The following is a 21,098-nucleotide window of genomic DNA, read 5'->3' on the forward strand; positions in this document are numbered from 1 at the left end:
ATAGGTACTTGTTATGCCACAACAGTACTCATATACATGCATATACATTTGTATGTTGGCCTTCTGGTAATATGAACATAGTACTTGTTATATAGGTACTTGTTATGCCACAACAGTACTCATATACATGCATATACATTTGTATGTTGGCCTTCTGGTAATATGAACATAGTACTTGTTATATAGGTACTTGCTATGCCACAACAGTACTCATATACATGCATATACATTTGTATGTTGGCCTTCTGGTAATATGAACATAGTACTTGTTATATAGGTACTTGTTATGCCACAACAGTACTCATATACATGCATATACATTTGTATGTTGGCCTTCTGGTAATATGAACATAGTACTTGTTATATAGGTACTTGCTATGCCACAACAGTACTCATATACATGCATATACATTTGTATGTTGGCCTTCTGGTAATATGAACATAGTACTTGTTATATAGGTACTTGCTATGCCACAACAGTACTCATATACATGCATATACATTTGTATGTTGGCCTTCTGGTAATATGAACATAGTACTTGTTATATAGGTACTTGCTATGCCACAACAGTACTCATATACATGCATATACATTTGTATGTTGGCCTTCTGGTAATATGAACATAGTACTTGTTATATAGGTACTTGCTATGCCACAACAGTACTCATATACATGCATATACATTTGTATGTTGGCCTTCTGGTAATATGAACATAGTACTTGTTATATAGGTACTTGCTATGCCACAACAGTACTCATATACATGCATATACATTTGTATGTTGGCCTTCTGGTAATATGAACATAGTACTTGTTATATAGGTACTTGCTATGCCACAACAGTACTCATATACATGCATATACATTTGTATGTTGGCCTTCTGGTAATATGAACATAGTACTTGTTATATAGGTACTTGCTATGCCACAACAGTACTCATATACATGCATATACATTTGTATGTTGGCCTTCTGGTAATATGAACATAGTACTTGTTATATAGGTACTTGCTATGCCACAACAGTACTCATATACATGCATATACATTTGTATGTTGGCCTTCTGGTAATATGAACATAGTACTTGTTATATAGGTACTTGCTATGCCACAACAGTACTCATATACATGCATATACATTTGTATGTTGGCCTTCTGGTAATATGAACATAGTACTTGTTATATAGGTACTTGCTATGCCACAACAGTACTCATATACATGCATATACATTTGTATGTTGGCCTTCTGGTAATATGAACATAGTACTTGTTATATAGGTACTTGCTATGCCACAACAGTACTCATATACATGCATATACATTTGTATGTTGGCCTTCTGGTAATATGAACATAGTACTTGTTATATAGGTACTTGCTATGCCACAACAGTACTCATATACATGCATATACATTTGTATGTTGGCCTTCTGGTAATATGAACATAGTACTTGTTATATAGGTACTTGCTATGCCACAACAGTACTCATATACATGCATATACATTTGTATGTTGGCCTTCTGGTAATATGAACATAGTACTTGTTATATAGGTACTTGCTATGCCACAACAGTACTCATATACATGCATATACATTTGTATGTTGGCCTTCTGGTAATATGAACATAGTACTTGTTATATAGGTACTTGCTATGCCACAACAGTACTCATATACATGCATATACATTTGTATGTTGGCCTTCTGGTAATATGAACATAGTACTTGTTATATAGGTACTTGCTATGCCACAACAGTACTCATATACATGCATATACATTTGTATGTTGGCCTTCTGGTAATATGAACATAGTACTTGTTATATAGGTACTTGCTATGCCACAACAGTACTCATATACATGCATATACATTTGTATGTTGGCCTTCTGGTAATATGAACATAGTACTTGTTATATAGGTACTTGCTATGCCACAACAGTACTCATATACATGCATATACATTTGTATGTTGGCCTTCTGGTAATATGAACATAGTACTTGTTATATAGGTACTTGCTATGCCACAACAGTACTCATATACATGCATATACATTTGTATGTTGGCCTTCTGGTAATATGAACATAGTACTTGTTATATAGGTACTTGCTATGCCACAACAGTACTCATATACATGCATATACATTTGTATGTTGGCCTTCTGGTAATATGAACATAGTACTTGTTATATAGGTACTTGCTATGCCACAACAGTACTCATATACATGCATATACATTTGTATGTTGGCCTTCTGGTAATATGAACATAGTACTTGTTATATAGGTACTTGCTATGCCACAACAGTACTCATATACATGCATATACATTTGTATGTTGGCCTTCTGGTAATATGAACATAGTACTTGTTATATAGGTACTTGCTATGCCACAACAGTACTCATATACATGCATATACATTTGTATGTTGGCCTTCTGGTAATATGAACATAGTACTTGTTATATAGGTACTTGCTATGCCACAACAGTACTCATATACATGCATATACATTTGTATGTTGGCCTTCTGGTAATATGAACATAGTACTTGTTATATAGGTACTTGCTATGCCACAACAGTACTCATATACATGCATATACATTTGTATGTTGGCCTTCTGGTAATATGAACATAGTACTTGTTATATAGGTACTTGCTATGCCACAACAGTACTCATATACATGCATATACATTTGTATGTTGGCCTTCTGGTAATATGAACATAGTACTTGTTATATAGGTACTTGCTATGCCACAACAGTACTCATATACATGCATATACATTTGTATGTTGGCCTTCTGGTAATATGAACATAGTACTTGTTATATAGGTACTTGCTATGCCACAACAGTACTCATATACATGCATATACATTTGTATGTTGGCCTTCTGGTAATATGAACATAGTACTTGTTATATAGGTACTTGCTATGCCACAACAGTACTCATATACATGCATATACATTTGTATGTTGGCCTTCTGGTAATATGAACATAGTACTTGTTATATAGGTACTTGCTATGCCACAACAGTACTCATATACATGCATATACATTTGTATGTTGGCCTTCTGGTAATATGAACATAGTACTTGTTATATAGGTACTTGCTATGCCACAACAGTACTCATATACATGCATATACATTTGTATGTTGGCCTTCTGGTAATATGAACATAGTACTTGTTATATAGGTACTTGCTATGCCACAACAGTACTCATATACATGCATATACATTTGTATGTTGGCCTTCTGGTAATATGAACATAGTACTTGTTATATAGGTACTTGCTATGCCACAACAGTACTCATATACATGCATATACATTTGTATGTTGGCCTTCTGGTAATATGAACATAGTACTTGTTATATAGGTACTTGCTATGCCACAACAGTACTCATATACATGCATATACATTTGTATGTTGGCCTTCTGGTAATATGAACATAGTACTTGTTATATAGGTACTTGCTATGCCACAACAGTACTCATATACATGCATATACATTTGTATGTTGGCCTTCTGGTAATATGAACATAGTACTTGTTATATAGGTACTTGCTATGCCACAACAGTACTCATATACATGCATATACATTTGTATGTTGGCCTTCTGGTAATATGAACATAGTACTTGTTATATAGGTACTTGCTATGCCACAACAGTACTCATATACATGCATATACATTTGTATGTTGGCCTTCTGGTAATATGAACATAGTACTTGTTATATAGGTACTTGCTATGCCACAACAGTACTCATATACATGCATATACATTTGTATGTTGGCCTTCTGGTAATATGAACATAGTACTTGTTATATAGGTACTTGCTATGCCACAACAGTACTCATATACATGCATATACATTTGTATGTTGGCCTTCTGGTAATATGAACATAGTACTTGTTATATAGGTACTTGCTATGCCACAACAGTACTCATATACATGCATATACATTTGTATGTTGGCCTTCTGGTAATATGAACATAGTACTTGTTATATAGGTACTTGCTATGCCACAACAGTACTCATATACATGCATATACATTTGTATGTTGGCCTTCTGGTAATATGAACATAGTACTTGTTATATAGGTACTTGCTATGCCACAACAGTACTCATATACATGCATATACATTTGTATGTTGGCCTTCTGGTAATATGAACATAGTACTTGTTATATAGGTACTTGCTATGCCACAACAGTACTCATATACATGCATATACATTTGTATGTTGGCCTTCTGGTAATATGAACATAGTACTTGTTATATAGGTACTTGCTATGCCACAACAGTACTCATATACATGCATATACATTTGTATGTTGGCCTTCTGGTAATATGAACATAGTACTTGTTATATAGGTACTTGCTATGCCACAACAGTACTCATATACATGCATATACATTTGTATGTTGGCCTTCTGGTAATATGAACATAGTACTTGTTATATAGGTACTTGCTATGCCACAACAGTACTCATATACATGCATATACATTTGTATGTTGGCCTTCTGGTAATATGAACATAGTACTTGTTATATAGGTACTTGCTATGCCACAACAGTACTCATATACATGCATATACATTTGTATGTTGGCCTTCTGGTAATATGAACATAGTACTTGTTATATAGGTACTTGCTATGCCACAACAGTACTCATATACATGCATATACATTTGTATGTTGGCCTTCTGGTAATATGAACATAGTACTTGTTATATAGGTACTTGCTATGCCACAACAGTACTCATATACATGCATATACATTTGTATGTTGGCCTTCTGGTAATATGAACATAGTACTTGTTATATAGGTACTTGCTATGCCACAACAGTACTCATATACATGCATATACATTTGTATGTTGGCCTTCTGGTAATATGAACATAGTACTTGTTATATAGGTACTTGCTATGCCACAACAGTACTCATATACATGCATATACATTTGTATGTTGGCCTTCTGGTAATATGAACATAGTACTTGTTATATAGGTACTTGCTATGCCACAACAGTACTCATATACATGCATATACATTTGTATGTTGGCCTTCTGGTAATATGAACATAGTACTTGTTATATAGGTACTTGCTATGCCACAACAGTACTCATATACATGCATATACATTTGTATGTTGGCCTTCTGGTAATATGAACATAGTACTTGTTATATAGGTACTTGCTATGCCACAACAGTACTCATATACATGCATATACATTTGTATGTTGGCCTTCTGGTAATATGAACATAGTACTTGTTATATAGGTACTTGCTATGCCACAACAGTACTCATATACATGCATATACATTTGTATGTTGGCCTTCTGGTAATATGAACATAGTACTTGTTATATAGGTACTTGCTATGCCACAACAGTACTCATATACATGCATATACATTTGTATGTTGGCCTTCTGGTAATATGAACATAGTACTTGTTATATAGGTACTTGCTATGCCACAACAGTACTCATATACATGCATATACATTTGTATGTTGGCCTTCTGGTAATATGAACATAGTACTTGTTATATAGGTACTTGCTATGCCACAACAGTACTCATATACATGCATATACATTTGTATGTTGGCCTTCTGGTAATATGAACATAGTACTTGTTATATAGGTACTTGCTATGCCACAACAGTACTCATATACATGCATATACATTTGTATGTTGGCCTTCTGGTAATATGAACATAGTACTTGTTATATAGTACTTGCTATGCCACAACAGTACTCATATACATGCATATACATTTGTATGTTGGCCTTCTGGTAATATGAACATAGTACTTGTTATATAGGTACTTGCTATGCCACAACAGTACTCATATACATGCATATACATTTGTATGTTGGCCTTCTGGTAATATGAACATAGTACTTGTTATATAGGTACTTGCTATGCCACAACAGTACTCATATACATGCATATACATTTGTATGTTGGCCTTCTGGTAATATGAACATAGTACTTGTTATATAGGTACTTGCTATGCCACAACAGTACTCATATACATGCATATACATTTGTATGTTGGCCTTCTGGTAATATGAACATAGTACTTGTTATATAGGTACTTGCTATGCCACAACAGTACTCATATACATGCATATACATTTGTATGTTGGCCTTCTGGTAATATGAACATAGTACTTGTTATATAGGTACTTGCTATGCCACAACAGTACTCATATACATGCATATACATTTGTATGTTGGCCTTCTGGTAATATGAACATAGTACTTGTTATATAGGTACTTGCTATGCCACAACAGTACTCATATACATGCATATACATTTGTATGTTGGCCTTCTGGTAATATGAACATAGTACTTGTTATATAGGTACTTGCTATGCCACAACAGTACTCATATACATGCATATACATTTGTATGTTGGCCTTCTGGTAATATGAACATAGTACTTGTTATATAGGTACTTGCTATGCCACAACAGTACTCATATACATGCATATACATTTGTATGTTGGCCTTCTGGTAATATGAACATAGTACTTGTTATATAGGTACTTGTTATGCCACAACAGTACTCATATACATGCATATACATTTGTATGTTGGCCTTCTGGTAATATGAACATAGTACTTGTTATATAGGTACTTGCTATGCCACAACAGTACTCATATACATGCATATACATTTGTATGTTGGCCTTCTGGTAATATGAACATAGTACTTGTTATATAGGTACTTGTTATGCCACAACAGTACTCATATACATGCATATACATTTGTATGTTGGCCTTCTGGTAATATGAACATAGTACTTGTTATATAGGTACTTGCTATGCCACAACAGTACTCATATACATGCATATACATTTGTATGTTGGCCTTCTGGTAATATGAACATAGTACTTGTTATATAGGTACTTGCTATGCCACAACAGTACTCATATACATGCATATACATTTGTATGTTGGCCTTCTGGTAATATGAACATAGTACTTGTTATATAGGTACTTGCTATGCCACAACAGTACTCATATACATGCATATACATTTGTATGTTGGCCTTCTGGTAATATGAACATAGTACTTGTTATATAGGTACTTGCTATGCCACAACAGCGCTCATATACATGCATATACATTTGTATGTTGGCCTTCTGGTAATATGAACATAGTACTTGTTATATAGGTACTTGCTATGCCACAACAGTACTCATATACATGCATATACATTTGTATGTTGGCCTTCTGGTAATATGAACATAGTACTTGTTATATAGGTACTTGCTATGCCACAACAGTGCTCATATACATGCATATACATTTGCTGTTTGGCCTCTTTTCTGAATCACTAGTTAAAGTACATGTGTATGTGTTCATTGACAGCATTTCCAATAGTGCATGTAGAGACCAGTTATAATTGGGAACACTGAAAAACTAACTCAGAGTGAATTATTTAAGATTGTCACTCAATTTATATATATTTGAAAAGAACAGAACCAGTAACAGTTGTTTCTGATGTGTTTTGCATTTAACATATAGGTTTAGTTGCAGATGAACTGTCAACAAATATCATTTTTTCCAGCTTTTGTCATAAAATTCTCCACCAAAATATTTTTGTAACTAGTTTTCTCCTATTTTCAGGAAACGTTAGAAAATTTCCCCTTGAACACAATCATCATGACAACGGCGGTGATAAACGAGTGTAATTACAACAGCGTGCTTGTGTTTTCTTGTAAAGATCACTCACAGAAAACACCGGATATGCACCTTTTCCAGTGTGATCATATCCAGGTAAGTTTTGATATTATTTCAATAACCTTTCTCTACCAAGGGTGGCTTATGAACTGGAAAATCAGATAAAGTTGGTTTCAATAAATACATTTACATTGTATCTGTAAAATAACATACAGATTTTGCATATTTTTTAATTCATGCACAGACTTGACTTTTTTAGTGAGCACCAAAAAGTGTTAATGAAAACCACTACCTCTCTATTGCCTTCCTACATTTGTAAGAAATATTTCCAAGATTATGAATGACAAAGGTGTTTCTACCGTCAAAATAGGTCTTTAATACTTTATAAATGTCATTTTTATTTCATTAGTTCTTCTCGTTCAAATACGGTATATGTTACAATTTCAAGCCAGTAACATTTTCAGCTGCACTATCCCTCATCTATTCAACCTTATTTATCCCTTTCCATGGTAATGTTTCAATGAAAAAAAAATGCACTTGGTTTGTTACTGTTAATTGTTTTGATTACATGGGTGACAGTTTTTCAGTAAATTTTAGGAGTCTGGGAACAGAATTGTGCTGCAATGAATGATTTCCTTAGGTTTTTGAAGATGCAATATGGCTATATGGCATTATAACTGTTTTAATATTTATTAATACATTGTATTGTTATTTTATACTTTATACTGTAGACTGAAGCAGACTATGAATTATTATAAACTTCTTGCATTTGCAACTCAGATGAGTGCTACAGGTCATGATAAATCACAGTCACAGTGTCATAGTTTCAAATGTTAAACTATGTATCCTGTTCTGTAAGCATCAGATTGCATGATTAATCTCGTCCCGTAATTGTTAGAATATGTCTACTCTTGATTCGCAGGCTGATGTTATTGCTGCTGAACTACAGAGCTCGATGGAATATGCAACGGGTAAAAATAAGCAAAAGAGAAAGAAACCGCAATATGGCAGACCAGTCCCTGCCGTTGTATCGAACCACCAATCGTATCAACCAAACATGAGACAGGCCTCGCATACGAGACGTGAAGAGATGATGATTCCACCCCCTCCCAATGAGCCAGCTCCTAGTCCACCAGATGAGTCCGGTAACGTACGCAGTAAAGTATTAATGTACTCCCAGGCACAAGCCCAGGCACAGAAAGGTTAGCTTGATGAATATGTCGTTATTGAGATTGACAGATTGATATGTGTATGTGTGTGTATAGTTTACATAATTTGAATGCTCAGTAGTGTCAGAACAAAGTTAAATTGATTAGTTTTTCCCCTCCTGCCTGACATGTTTTAATTTGTTACTCTATATCTGGAATAATTGCGCAATATCACTGCCCTTTTCCCCCTGCTCACGTTGAATGTGTGCCACAGAGTAGACATTCTGACTCCTTTAGATACCGGTGTTTGCTTTGCAGTCAGTTGTTGCTAACCTGCTAAATGATAAAAATGTGATTATCTAGGAATGAACTTGTCATGGTCAGATTGTGTCAGGGACATTTTCAGTAAAAACTGGCTAACACGAGAACTTTGTCACGTTTAATATTTAATTATTATATCTCAAATATTGAATTGTTTGACAGTTTTTTTTTTAGAGATTACAGCATGGCGAAGTTGAACCACTATTGGTTGATTTAATGACATACTTTAACAAAGATATATCACTGACACTAAAGCCTGCAAATGGTTAAATGTTGCATTGTAGGGAAGTTTTCAAATTGATGATTCAATGACTTGGACAGATGATTTTAATGATAACTGTTCTATTCCTTAAAGGAGTACATCAGCACAATTCAAATCGTTTTCTCTTTTCCCCATGTCAATTAAATCTTACAGCATGAAATTAATGCAATTTTTTGCTTATGTATGCTTCTATCAGGGATGCTTTTCTAATAGAGTAATTACGATATATATGAATGTAGTATATTGGCTTCACTAAAAATGAAGTAGTTTGTTGTTTGACAGAAAAGCTGTGAATTGCTGGTACCAGCAAAAGTTTTTCTCGTTAATTTAACAAGGTTTTATTGAAAATTTGTAATTGATTGTCGCTCTGACTGTGGCTGAAAGTATGTTGGAGCCACCCTGAGTTTGTTTGTGGATTCATATTAAGCCCAGTCTCTTGACATTTCTCTTCTCTTGTTGCAGTTAATGGCAATTCTCAGGGGAATCCAATGCGTGCATCTGGTCTTGTACGGCAAATGTCGGTGAGTCCAAGGGGTCCTCATGATGAAGACTCTGTTGAGATGTTAGCAATGAGAACGGAACGTGATGTGGTAAGTTGTCGCTTGACTTGTACCAGAATAGCATTTATCACAACTCAAAAAAAAAAAAAGTATTATTCTTACCTTAGAGCGTAACTGATAACTTTATTACTGTTTCTTTCCCTCCAGGAGATACTGAACCATTGCTTTAGTGACGTTGAGGCCTTCGTAGCTAAACTCCAGAAAGCTGCTGATGCTTTTAATGAGCTATCAAAGCGGCGAAAGACTCGAAAGAACAAGATTAAACAACCTGGTGATGGTGTATTACAAGCGAGATCCCGACCTCCTTCAGAGGATGAATATGTTGACGTGTTCCAAAAAATTAAATATGCATTCAATTTACTGGTAAGTGACGCTTTATTATTTATTTTGTTTTTGTAGGGATTGAAAAATGAAATTGAATAACATGCATGTACTTGTAGATCAACTCTTGTCATAATCGCAAAAGATGTTAAAGATTATATAATTACTAGAACGTGTCTAAACCAAACTCCAAATGAAATATTAAAATTGTTTGTTTTTCGATTTATGAAGGTCTGTTATTTGTGTTCATGTCTGTGTATTTGGAAAACGTTTTTAGACAGGTATTTGGTTCAGTCAGGATTTCCTTTAAATAAGTTTACTGTTGATCCAAAAAGGCAGTGGTCAGAGAAAATAACTTTGTAGTGAATGACTAAATGATCAGGTGGCGCCTGTTGATGATCATTTGAGACAAGACAGTTTTATGAGACAACAAGCATTATTTTTTACGTTTGTTTTTATTGTGAAACATCATAAAGAAAAGGAGGCAGTATCATCTGTATTTGTAGCTGTGGTTTGAAAAACAGTTCTACCTGCTGTACTTGGTTTACAACAATTCATTAAGTTACCTCCAGTATACCACTCTTCTGTCACATGTACTTGCATGTCAGTAGCACTCAAATCTGATGGAATGTAATTGATTTTATCTTGTGACTTGCCATTCAAATGTCATTTTATGTGGCATATCTCATACCAACCAAAATCATTGTAGCGTTCCCAAGTCTTTTGTCATCTCTGTGTTTAATGATGTGTGCCACATTCTATCCAAAGTTGAGTTAGGGGGTCATTGAAATATTTAATTGAACTAACCCCACTTAATATTACTAATAATAATTTTGATAGTTGCATGGCATCTTTTTCTGTTATTAAAATAAAAAGAGAAATAAAGTAATAGCTGTATCTCTCTTCAATTCCTGCATTGGTAGGAAAGTAATTTATTCCGAACCTTATTGAATAGCGTGTACATTTGATAGTTAGGCATTCAGCATAGCTCAACCAGTGAACACATATCCAGTTTCACTGGGATAGTGCAAAAAGGTTGTTTTATAATGTGTCACTGGACATTTGCTATTTCTTATCTCTAGATAATCAACCTACATTTATGACCTATAGCCCCGAATTTTGATTGGAGGCTGATTTATAACCTGAATTTTGATTGGAGGCTGATTTATAACATGAATTTTGATTGGAGGCTGATTTATAACCTGAATTTTGATTGGAGGCTGATTTATAACATGAATTTTGATTGGAGGGCAATTTATAGCCCAGCTTGTTACTGATGCTCAATATTTTATACCAATAATTGGCTACTGGTTTGATAATAATATATAGGGTACTATATTACAGGCTGTGCACAATTAAACAGCACCTAGATAGCTGCCTATGTACATATAAACAGCACCTAGGCAGCTTGCTATGCATTCGTAGCCATTACCTAGACAGCTAGAAGGTTAATTCTAGTTTGAATTCATATATAGCTAGCATACTAAGTTTAGGTCATGTGACCAAGCTATGTTCATTTGCTGCATTAAGTGTTCATTTATACAAATTAAAAACAATGACCACTATTTGAAAAAAGAGACTGCTTAAAAAAAAATTCTCTATTCAAAGCATATCTCAATATAAGTTGATATATAGTAGATAGTATTTGGTAATCGTTGTCCTAAGTAACTATTAAAAATAGTTAGACGTTTCAAGCAATGGTTCTTTTTCGATAGCATAGAAGTAAATGATTGAAAAATATTTAACTCTTATCTGGTCAAGTCAATAGAAAAGTACATACAACTTGAAGGTTAAGGGTTAAATAACACATTTTATCCAGTTCTACAGGTAGTCGTTCTTGGGGACAACCTGTAACTCTGTAATTAAGATACTTTTCATTTTGAGTCTGGATTATGAAAATAATAACTTGTTGAATGCCGTCTTAAAATTAGCATTCTCCTCAACGTTTTACTTTAGATCTAGGTTAGATATTCATCGATTTCAAATAAATAGCATCCTTCAACTGATTTCTTTGTTTTGTTACAGGCCAAGCTGAAAGCACACATCCATGATCCAAACTCTCCAGAGCTGGTACACTTTATGTTTACTCCATTGGAACTAATTGTACAGAGTTGTAATGGACCAGAGTTAGCCAGAAGTGTCCTTTCACCTTTACTTACAGTTCAGGCAGTGGAATTGTTACGAAATTGCCTCACATCCAGAGAAGGTGAACTGTGGGTATCGCTTGGAACTGCATGGACGACTCCAAAGTAAGTCAAGGTCATGATATTAAGGGCTAACACTTTTCAAGTTGATTTTGTTTAGGGGTAATGTGAGTTTTTCACTCTGCAGGAATTATAGATCCTCACCTTCCTGTATGCAGATTATTTTTTCCAGCTTTGCAGATTTATTTTTCCTGATTTTACCTTAGTTACCCCCTCCCCGTGGTAGTAATGGTGCAGCCCTAATGTGTGTTAGTTCATGTACTTTATTTTGAATAATTCATAGTGAATTTATGACATCTGTACCTCATCATACACTTTATCTGATGTCCCACTATAACTTCACCTTTGAAAGTAGGTCATTACCTTAATTTATTATTTTGTTCACAGAGCCGCCTGGCCAAAAGATCATTATGTTGCACAATATGTACCAAAATTTCGAGATGGCTGGGAGCCCCCAGTGGTGCATAGTTCACATATAGACTCGGCTCGTGAAGAGATATCTGCTGCTGTAGCTGCCAATGCTGCCGCCATTGCTAGAGCCGAGGAAGTCAGGAGAGCACAAAAGGAGGTTGGTGTGTTACATTTTTCTATGACATGCTTATTCACATATGCCATTCACAAGGCTCTACAACTAGACTGATGTACATAACTAACACATGTGAACAGCAGCTGAGACTATTGAACTTTTAGTAAATTATGAAATATTCACCAAATTTAGGGATACTGAATATTATCATTTTAATATGGAATATTGTTTATATATAAAAACTGATGTATCTGTACTATTCCTGAGAAGAAAGTATAACATGTGAAATACATAATTATTAGAAGAAATATTATGCTGGTTGCCATTTAATTTGTTGTGAATATTCTCTACACGACTTAGTAGAGTTCATTGTTTTTTTGTCAAAACTACTGGATTTGATGGATGTAATACATCACAAATATTATGGTGGCCATTGCAGCCTCCTCATGAGGGTGACACATCAGGGAAGATTAGCAGAAAATATTCTAAACTTTGACTAGCATATGATGCTTATTGAATGTCTGTTCTTGACTGTAGGGTGAGGAGCATGTGTTCCAGTTTCCTCCTCCAAGTGGAGCTAATTACAGTGCAACTTACTATGCACGTCACATTGGTAATGGTAGGACACGTAGTAATCAATCGTCAAGTCCAACCCCGGGACCACATTCAGCTGAACCAGCAAGTGTTGCTGCTTTCAAAGCAAATGTGGCTAAACATGTTGACAGGTATGTTACAATTTTAAATACCTTATGACATCAATTCATATTGTAATCAGGATTTCTTGTGTATGATTCAATCTCATTGTGCCCAATAGCATCATCAGTCTCGTTTCAAAACAAGTCTACTTGTCTTATTTTGAAAGTTTGGAATGTGTGTGGAATGTATTTGAAAGTGCTGACCCATGCAAATTGTCAGACTAGCTACTAAGTGAGAAAGTGTTTGATTGTGGTGCCATAGCTTAGGAATTGATATTTATTTTTCAAAATGTTAGAATTAACCAAGAATTTCATACAGAAACTTGTAATTATAAGAAGGAAATTAAAGGTAATATTACTCTGTTTTGAAATCTACAGGAACAAAGAAGCCCATGCACGAGTCAAACAACAAACTGAAATCGACAATGGTCGCCTTCAGTATCATCAACACCAACCTGTGCTGCCACCATCATCGCAATATCAACAGCACAGTCCCCCAACACAGTCTCCGAGGGAAGGGAGAGTAGTCGATGCCAAATATGACTTTGTTGCTCGGAATCAGAAAGAGCTGACAATCATGGCGGGTGAAGTTTTGGAGGTAAGAATATCATGGCATGTAAATGTGTATTTTCTTAGTATGTGTGAGTCAGTAGGTAGTAGTAATCAAGTGCTGTTGTGCTTCTACATGTCTGACAAATGCTGAATGATTTTGATATGTTATCTCTCCTAAACTATTACTACAAAGAGGGAAAAGATGTACATGATAAGGTTACCACGAGAATACCACAAAGTATGCACTCAGGCAGTACAGGATCACATCAACCTTTGTACTTTTGTTCGGCTGATATGCATACTTTGTAGGATTGTGGTTACTTCAATGATTTCTTGATTCACACTGTTTTTTTTTGCTGTAGGTCGTTGATGATAGTCGCATGTGGTGGTGTGTGCGCAATTCATCGGGACAGACTGGTTTTGTGCCATCTACCATATTGGACCCAACACATGCCAACACTGCAGCAAGTAGTAGGATTCCCTCGCCACCACCACAGTCTCCACCACCACCGCCATTAACGATGGCTACTGGCAACAACCAGGAACCCGTCTATCACCATCATCTACAACAAAGAGCAATCAATCAGGTATTTATTGATTTCTAGCGTACTTCACATTTTTATTTACTTTTTACTTGAACAATCAAATAAGTAAACAAAAACAGTATGTGACAGCTATATTTACAACTCGCTATGGCATCAAAATAATTTAGCTTTTGTTTTGGAAATAAAACTTACTTTGAGATTCCTGACAAGTCAATGGAAAGTCTCAGCTTAGTTACCAGTACACAGTTGCGTTGCACGCATCTCTAGTCTGTATGTTTCAAGCAGTTATGTTAGCTCTGTTTTTACTAAGGTTTAACAATCATAGCAAAAGTTGTGGAAGAAAAGGCACGTCTGTCTGCGTGAGTCTGCATCGGTTTTGTTTTTGTAAAATCTGTATTAGAAGCTGCGGCTTCAATTAAAATGGTACAATGCAACAGATGGATGCGGCTTCTATTAGAGCACCTACACATATGAGAAATGATGAATTTTTTATTCTCAGCTATTCAAAAAGAATGGGTGCAACTTCTATTAGGGGTGCGGCTTCTAATACAGATTTTACGGTAGTAATGAGTCAGTGATTGATCAGATCTGAAGGAGGCACCTCAAGCTTGTGAACAATAACTCACTGATAATATGTGTAAATATTATATATTTTCTTGCAGACCACAGTTACTCAGAACAGAGACTCGATGTATTCCAGTATGATTCCAAAACAGCCGCCACCCCAGCAGCAGCAACAGTTACCACAGCAGCATCCTGCTCCACCACCTCCTCCTCCACCATTGTCTGTGCCTCCAGTACCACCACCAACATCACACTATGCCCAGTCTAAAAAGACTAGCAGGCAGTCTTCAATCAAAAGAGGTCAGTCAGTCTCCAACAATATTGACAATTAGTTATGAAAATACTGATATTATTCAAATTTAGAAATGTTGCTACATTAAGTTCATCTATCTCTGAGAATTAAACTTGTCTTATTTCTTTTTATTTCAGACCAAGACAATGCGAATGATTTGAAAAATCAACTCAGGAACAGGCAAGCCTTGAGGAAGACAGACATGGAAATTGAAAGAGGTAAATGATTCAGAAATAAATGAGTTGAAAAGCACCCTCTATAGATTTTTTGGTGAGAGAGGACATTCATCTGAATTGTATAGTATTATGTGACATAAAGTCCACAATTTTCATATTTTTTCTTTATTTTTTAAATTTTCAGCTAAAACGACAAATGATTTGCATGAAGAACTTAAGAGACGTGTGAATCAAGGCCCAAAGAGGAATTTCCAAGCCAGACAACGAGCTCCACCTGTGAATATTAATCCTGATTCAAACCCGGATGAGGTCACTAACTGGTTATTGACTAAAGGATTCAGCAAACTGTAAGTTTTTATACAACATTACATAATAACTGACCTCATTTAAGACCCATGTGCTTTTCTTTTTTGTGTGCAGTTTGTATATACACACATGTGACTCTCTTATTTTTTTTGAAAGGACGGTGGATAGTCTTGGTGTACTCACAGGTGCACAACTGTTTAGCCTTACTAAAGAGGAATTAAAACAAGTGTGTTATGAGGATGGATCACGAGTGTACAGTCAACTGATGGTCCAGAAATCCAGGCTAGAGGTCAGTTTACATCTTTTGTTTATTTTCTCAAGTCTTTCTGCTATTTTACTTGATTTTAACAGGTGGCGTGGTAATTAATGTGGTATACTAACTTCATGGGCACTTCATAGTCTTATCCATTCTTAATCTTGATATAATACATATTCTTAAATAGAGACAACACCCCCTACCTCCACCTCCACCCCATAGAACACGTATTTGTAAGTTTGTTATTACTAATTTTGTACTTGTGTGTAGGATTCGTTGAATGGTTCGGCTGAACTTCAGGCAATTATGCAAAGACGCAAGGAAAGGGCCAACTCAGGCTCTGATATTTACGACGATACTGGTATTTTACATCAACCACCGCCAGATTTTGCCCCAGCTACCCCTCCTGGCTATGCTCAGAACTCATCTGGAGGTAGGCATAATCAGTGTGCTGGCTTCTGCTCAAAGTGATCTAGCTGACATTGGTGGCGCTTGCTTTACAGGGTTTTCATGCATATGGCGCATGATGGGAGAAATGCTATAATAATTGCTTTTTTTTTAAACAATATTTTATGGCCATTATAACAATAATGACTGATGGGGAACATACTCCATTTGATTAATACATAGATGCAAATTTCGTGGATCAGGAGGAACATTTTGCTGGTATTAATTCATTTACTTTCAAGTTTGTAAATTTCTGTACCCACAAAATCCACCAAATTATCCAATCGTGATCCTTTTTAGTGGCAACAATTTTACATTTTACCTTCGGAGCCAGGAGAGTCTGCACCAATGGGGTGTGCCAGAGTCAGTGTCCCCCTGAAGATAACATTTCTTATGGACTATTGTGACATCCCATTTTCTGATTTCATAATCTCTGCACAAAATACTGAACGAATATTAGCAGTGTAACTATGTAACAGTGGCATACAAACCGTTAATACACACACACTCAAGTGCACAAAATAACTCTTCACATTAAAGTCTATGGTTCATCTGCAATACAATCCAATAACATACACAATCTTTATACCGTAAATCGTCAAGTGTATGCATTTTGTGATTTTCATGACTTGATAATTTTATTGGCATTCACAGGGGGGTTACATTTCGTGATAATCACCATGACGCTCTCTTTATGTGTAGCAAAGTGTTCAGGATATCCTTGACTTGAAATTTGCGGAAAATGTTGTCTCTTCCAAAATTCAGAGCACTGCATGTTGTATTAATTAACAAATAGGTGCACGTAGTGTTGTATTAACATGTGAAATAATGGACATTTTGATCTATCTAACAAATGGTGAAATGTGAGAGTAAAATCAGTCATCAAAATGTATAGTGTTGGAAAAAAAATTTTACATTATTATTATAAGTACGAATTATAAATTATTATTTTTTAGTCTTAGCTTTTACAATTTTTTCTTTTTTTCTTTCTCATTTCAGACAACTCGCCTGGATGGTGAAACATACAATGGATTATATAACTCTCATCTTGATTTTTAGATACATAAAAATATATATATATATTGTAAAACATGTAACGGAACTATTGTATAAACGTTGCAGGATTTTCTCTTCACAGTTTGGACAGTGCTGCCGTTAGATTGAATATAAGATTGCGTCACCCAATCTGTTACATACATACAAAACGAATTAAAAAAACAATCAAATTTATTTTTATGAATTCACAGTCAGGTTAAAATTGTAAATAGTTTTTCTTACGATGAAGACGGAATTTGTGCGTAACCAATGGACTATTTACTATAAAGCGAATCTACAAAACATGTTACTGTATATTTCACAACTGTGTCAGTAGTTTATCTAGCGATGTAGAACCCTATAATCTGCTTGGATGTAAACTTTGTGAAACCAAGTTTTCTTCGTGGCACTATTGAAGAATGTTTTCTGCCCATACCTACAAGCTTTGTGGTAAAAGAGAGAAAAAAGGATGCAACAGTTGATTGGACATCTGCTTCTCATATATTTCTTTGAGACTACAATGCCGTGTATACAGTTTTCACCTTGAGAGGAAAACAAGTGATTTTTTTTTGTTTTATGATAGACCAACTCTGTTGTAGTTTTTAGTTTCAGCATTCTTATTGTATGTGAGTCATCAAATGTACGTTGAAAGGACGACTGATTTCAAATTTGTTTTTTCATGGAGATTACGTACATTTGATTAAACGATAGAAGCAACAGAGAGCTGTAGTTTTAATAATAAATTTTATATATATATATATATATATGTATACTGGGAGTTATGTGTTTCAAAATATGCAATAATCTTGTAATCAGTCTACCCACCTGTAGTTTAATTTTATAGCTTTTAATACCATTCATTGTAATACCGTTCATTTTAATGGTACCGATTTAGTTTAACCATTCTTATATCATTCCTATTGATACGCGAAATGTTTCAACCATATGATTTTATGTACACAGATTATTATCATCAGAGTTCCTTGATCATAATAACCTTTGACCTATTAAAGTCAAGATTTTTTTTTTAATTTGTACAGGATTTACTTTTGAATAATATTTTTGTTTGTTTGATAAATGTTTTAAAATAATGGTAATGTATATTTTTGCTACCATTCAGGCCAAAATAACTACTGATAGATTGTTGAAAACAAAGTAATGATTTTGAAGGTGGTTGTTTTTGCATTTCGCGTACGTATATACTTTCAACATATTTAGAAAAACTGTTTCAGATTATTTACTATTTAATACAGGGATGTTGGTATCTTACCCAGGATGATGTAAACAGAAATATTTATCCAATTTCCTTAGCTATTATGCCACAGATGTCGTGGAGAATTGTCTGAGGAAAATAGGTATAGGGATATTTTTTTTTTTGTGGTGATGGGACAAGCCTGTTTACCAGTCAGTATATCGCAGTATTATTCCACTTGATGAATGAGTAAAGTAAGCCCAAAATAATATACAAATTACATGCATTTAACTTGGTTTTATAACTGCTGAGTTTTCAAGAAAAAAAAATGACAACAATTTGTATTTTTAACCATATTGCTGCCTGCTTCATTTAACAATAACATGCTATTTACCCTATTATACCTCATTTTATTCACTATATCTATCTCAATGTCTTTTGTTTCAACCAAACATAACAAACTATGTACTCAGTATTCTGGATAAATTACACCTGACCTGATACTTAAAAGTTTCACCCATTGCAAGCTGTCAAATTTGTTGTGGTTATCTTAGACAGACTTGTAGTACCGGGGTATGTTGAATTAAACCATAATTAGTGATGCTACTGTATTTATTTTGGAGGCTACACACCAATGCTAAACGATAGCAGACGGTTTCCAAATATAAACAGGAAATTAAAATTTGTATTTACATTAACACATCGTCTTCTGATGCTGAGGCTTCTAGCAGTGATGTGTTTAAGAAGAAAACAAAAATTCAGAATTACCACAAGAGAGAGAGAAGTGGCAAATAATTTGTTTTTTATGGAAACCATCATGTCACCTTGAAGTGTTTTAGCAAATGAATCAGATGTAGTTGTTTTCTTTTTTTATTAGTTATTCTTAGCAAGATGGAAACAAGTTTACTATTGATTGCTTGTTTATGTTTGGTGTGATTTTCATCTTTTGGGAAGGGTAGGGGAGACTGTTAAAGCTTTCTTATAAATATGTATACATACTGTAATTATTATTCAAAGTCAAAATAACACATTCCATTTACACGAATCTTTACGTTAAATTTTACAGGAATAGGTCAGTTACTTATAGAAAGTAGACTATTTGCAAGGGTTCTATGTTGCATCATATCTGAGTATGATAATGTAGTTATGATATAATCACTCAAATCAACACCCATTTGTACCATGCTTTGTGTGAAATTGCTGGGTGATCATACCCAACAACTTCGTACAAGTTCTTAAGATATCCTCAGAGTATCTAATGCAGCTGAACACCCTGTGAATGGTATATTGGAAGAATGCTATGTTTGTGTTTTCACTGGCTGCCCAATGTTTAGATATGCAGTGTAAATAACCAGTGAGATCTAGTGAGTTAACTTGCACAGAGCTAGCTGGTCTACAACAAGTGATAGTTAAAACAAAAATAGTTATTGTATGTTAACTCAGTTTGCGGATGCTATACTGCAAGAGTGAACACCTGCTTGATGCAGGTCAGCATTCTCATTTTATTCTTCTTTTAATTTCTCATCTACCTGAGATTAAGTATATCTGTGGTATTGAATAATGTATCACTGTTTGGTTGATCCTTACGGTTCGATCAGAGGTTTCTTATATTTGTAAATTTTCGCTGAAAAATGAATTGCTTCAAGAGATCCTGAGATCTTTTCTTAGTTTGTGTTGGAACCTCTGTTTTTGAACCACACGTTTCTGTTTTCATACAAATGTCATGTAATTATTTAATTATCTATACCAGACAGTATGTTAATATTTGCTTAACTCTTGTGTATTCATTTCATTTGATATGATGGTAATTTCATTAATATGCTTTGGTTAATAAAACAATATTCAAACTAAGAGATGAGTTTTCAATGAGTGGTGTTATTTTTATCTTGCTTTTTAAACTGAATTCAATCCAGACACATTTGATTTTGAGCTGATGTAGGTAAATTTATTCAAGTAAATTGAACTTGCAAATGTTACCTTTGCAAAACCAATCTG

At 34.6% G+C, this 21,098-nt stretch overlaps 1 protein-coding gene across 4 annotated transcripts in view; it reads left to right on the forward strand.

Moving 5' to 3' along the window:
• Positions 1-20,954, forward strand: part of LOC100377331 (epidermal growth factor receptor kinase substrate 8-like) — a 59,218-nt gene extending 38,264 nt beyond the window's left edge. For 3 of the 4 annotated variants that reach the window (XM_085500987.1, XM_085500989.1, XM_085500988.1), the window contains 15 exons: positions 7,648-7,797; positions 8,624-8,903; positions 9,895-10,022; positions 10,140-10,355; positions 12,339-12,562; positions 12,905-13,085; positions 13,581-13,768; positions 14,117-14,336; positions 14,653-14,877; positions 15,498-15,699; positions 15,829-15,909; positions 16,052-16,214; positions 16,330-16,462; positions 16,700-16,862; positions 17,876-20,954. In XM_085500987.1, coding sequence (XP_085357113.1) covers positions 7,648-7,797; positions 8,624-8,903; positions 9,895-10,022; positions 10,140-10,355; positions 12,339-12,562; positions 12,905-13,085; positions 13,581-13,768; positions 14,117-14,336; positions 14,653-14,877; positions 15,498-15,699; positions 15,829-15,909; positions 16,052-16,214; positions 16,330-16,462; positions 16,700-16,862; positions 17,876-17,895 — 2,574 coding nt within the window. In that variant the 3' untranslated portion in view covers positions 17,896-20,954. The remainder of the gene's footprint in view (positions 1-7,647; positions 7,798-8,623; positions 8,904-9,894; positions 10,023-10,139; positions 10,356-12,338; positions 12,563-12,904; positions 13,086-13,580; positions 13,769-14,116; positions 14,337-14,652; positions 14,878-15,497; positions 15,700-15,828; positions 15,910-16,051; positions 16,215-16,329; positions 16,463-16,699; positions 16,863-17,875) is intronic. The other variant, XM_085500990.1, reaches the window with a different exon arrangement.
• Positions 20,955-21,098: the final 144 nt, after the last annotated feature.

Source organism: Saccoglossus kowalevskii, chromosome 7, assembly GCF_978046115.1.
Source record: "Saccoglossus kowalevskii chromosome 7, keSacKowa6.1, whole genome shotgun sequence".
NCBI classification, from domain to species: domain Eukaryota; kingdom Metazoa; phylum Hemichordata; class Enteropneusta; family Harrimaniidae; genus Saccoglossus; species Saccoglossus kowalevskii.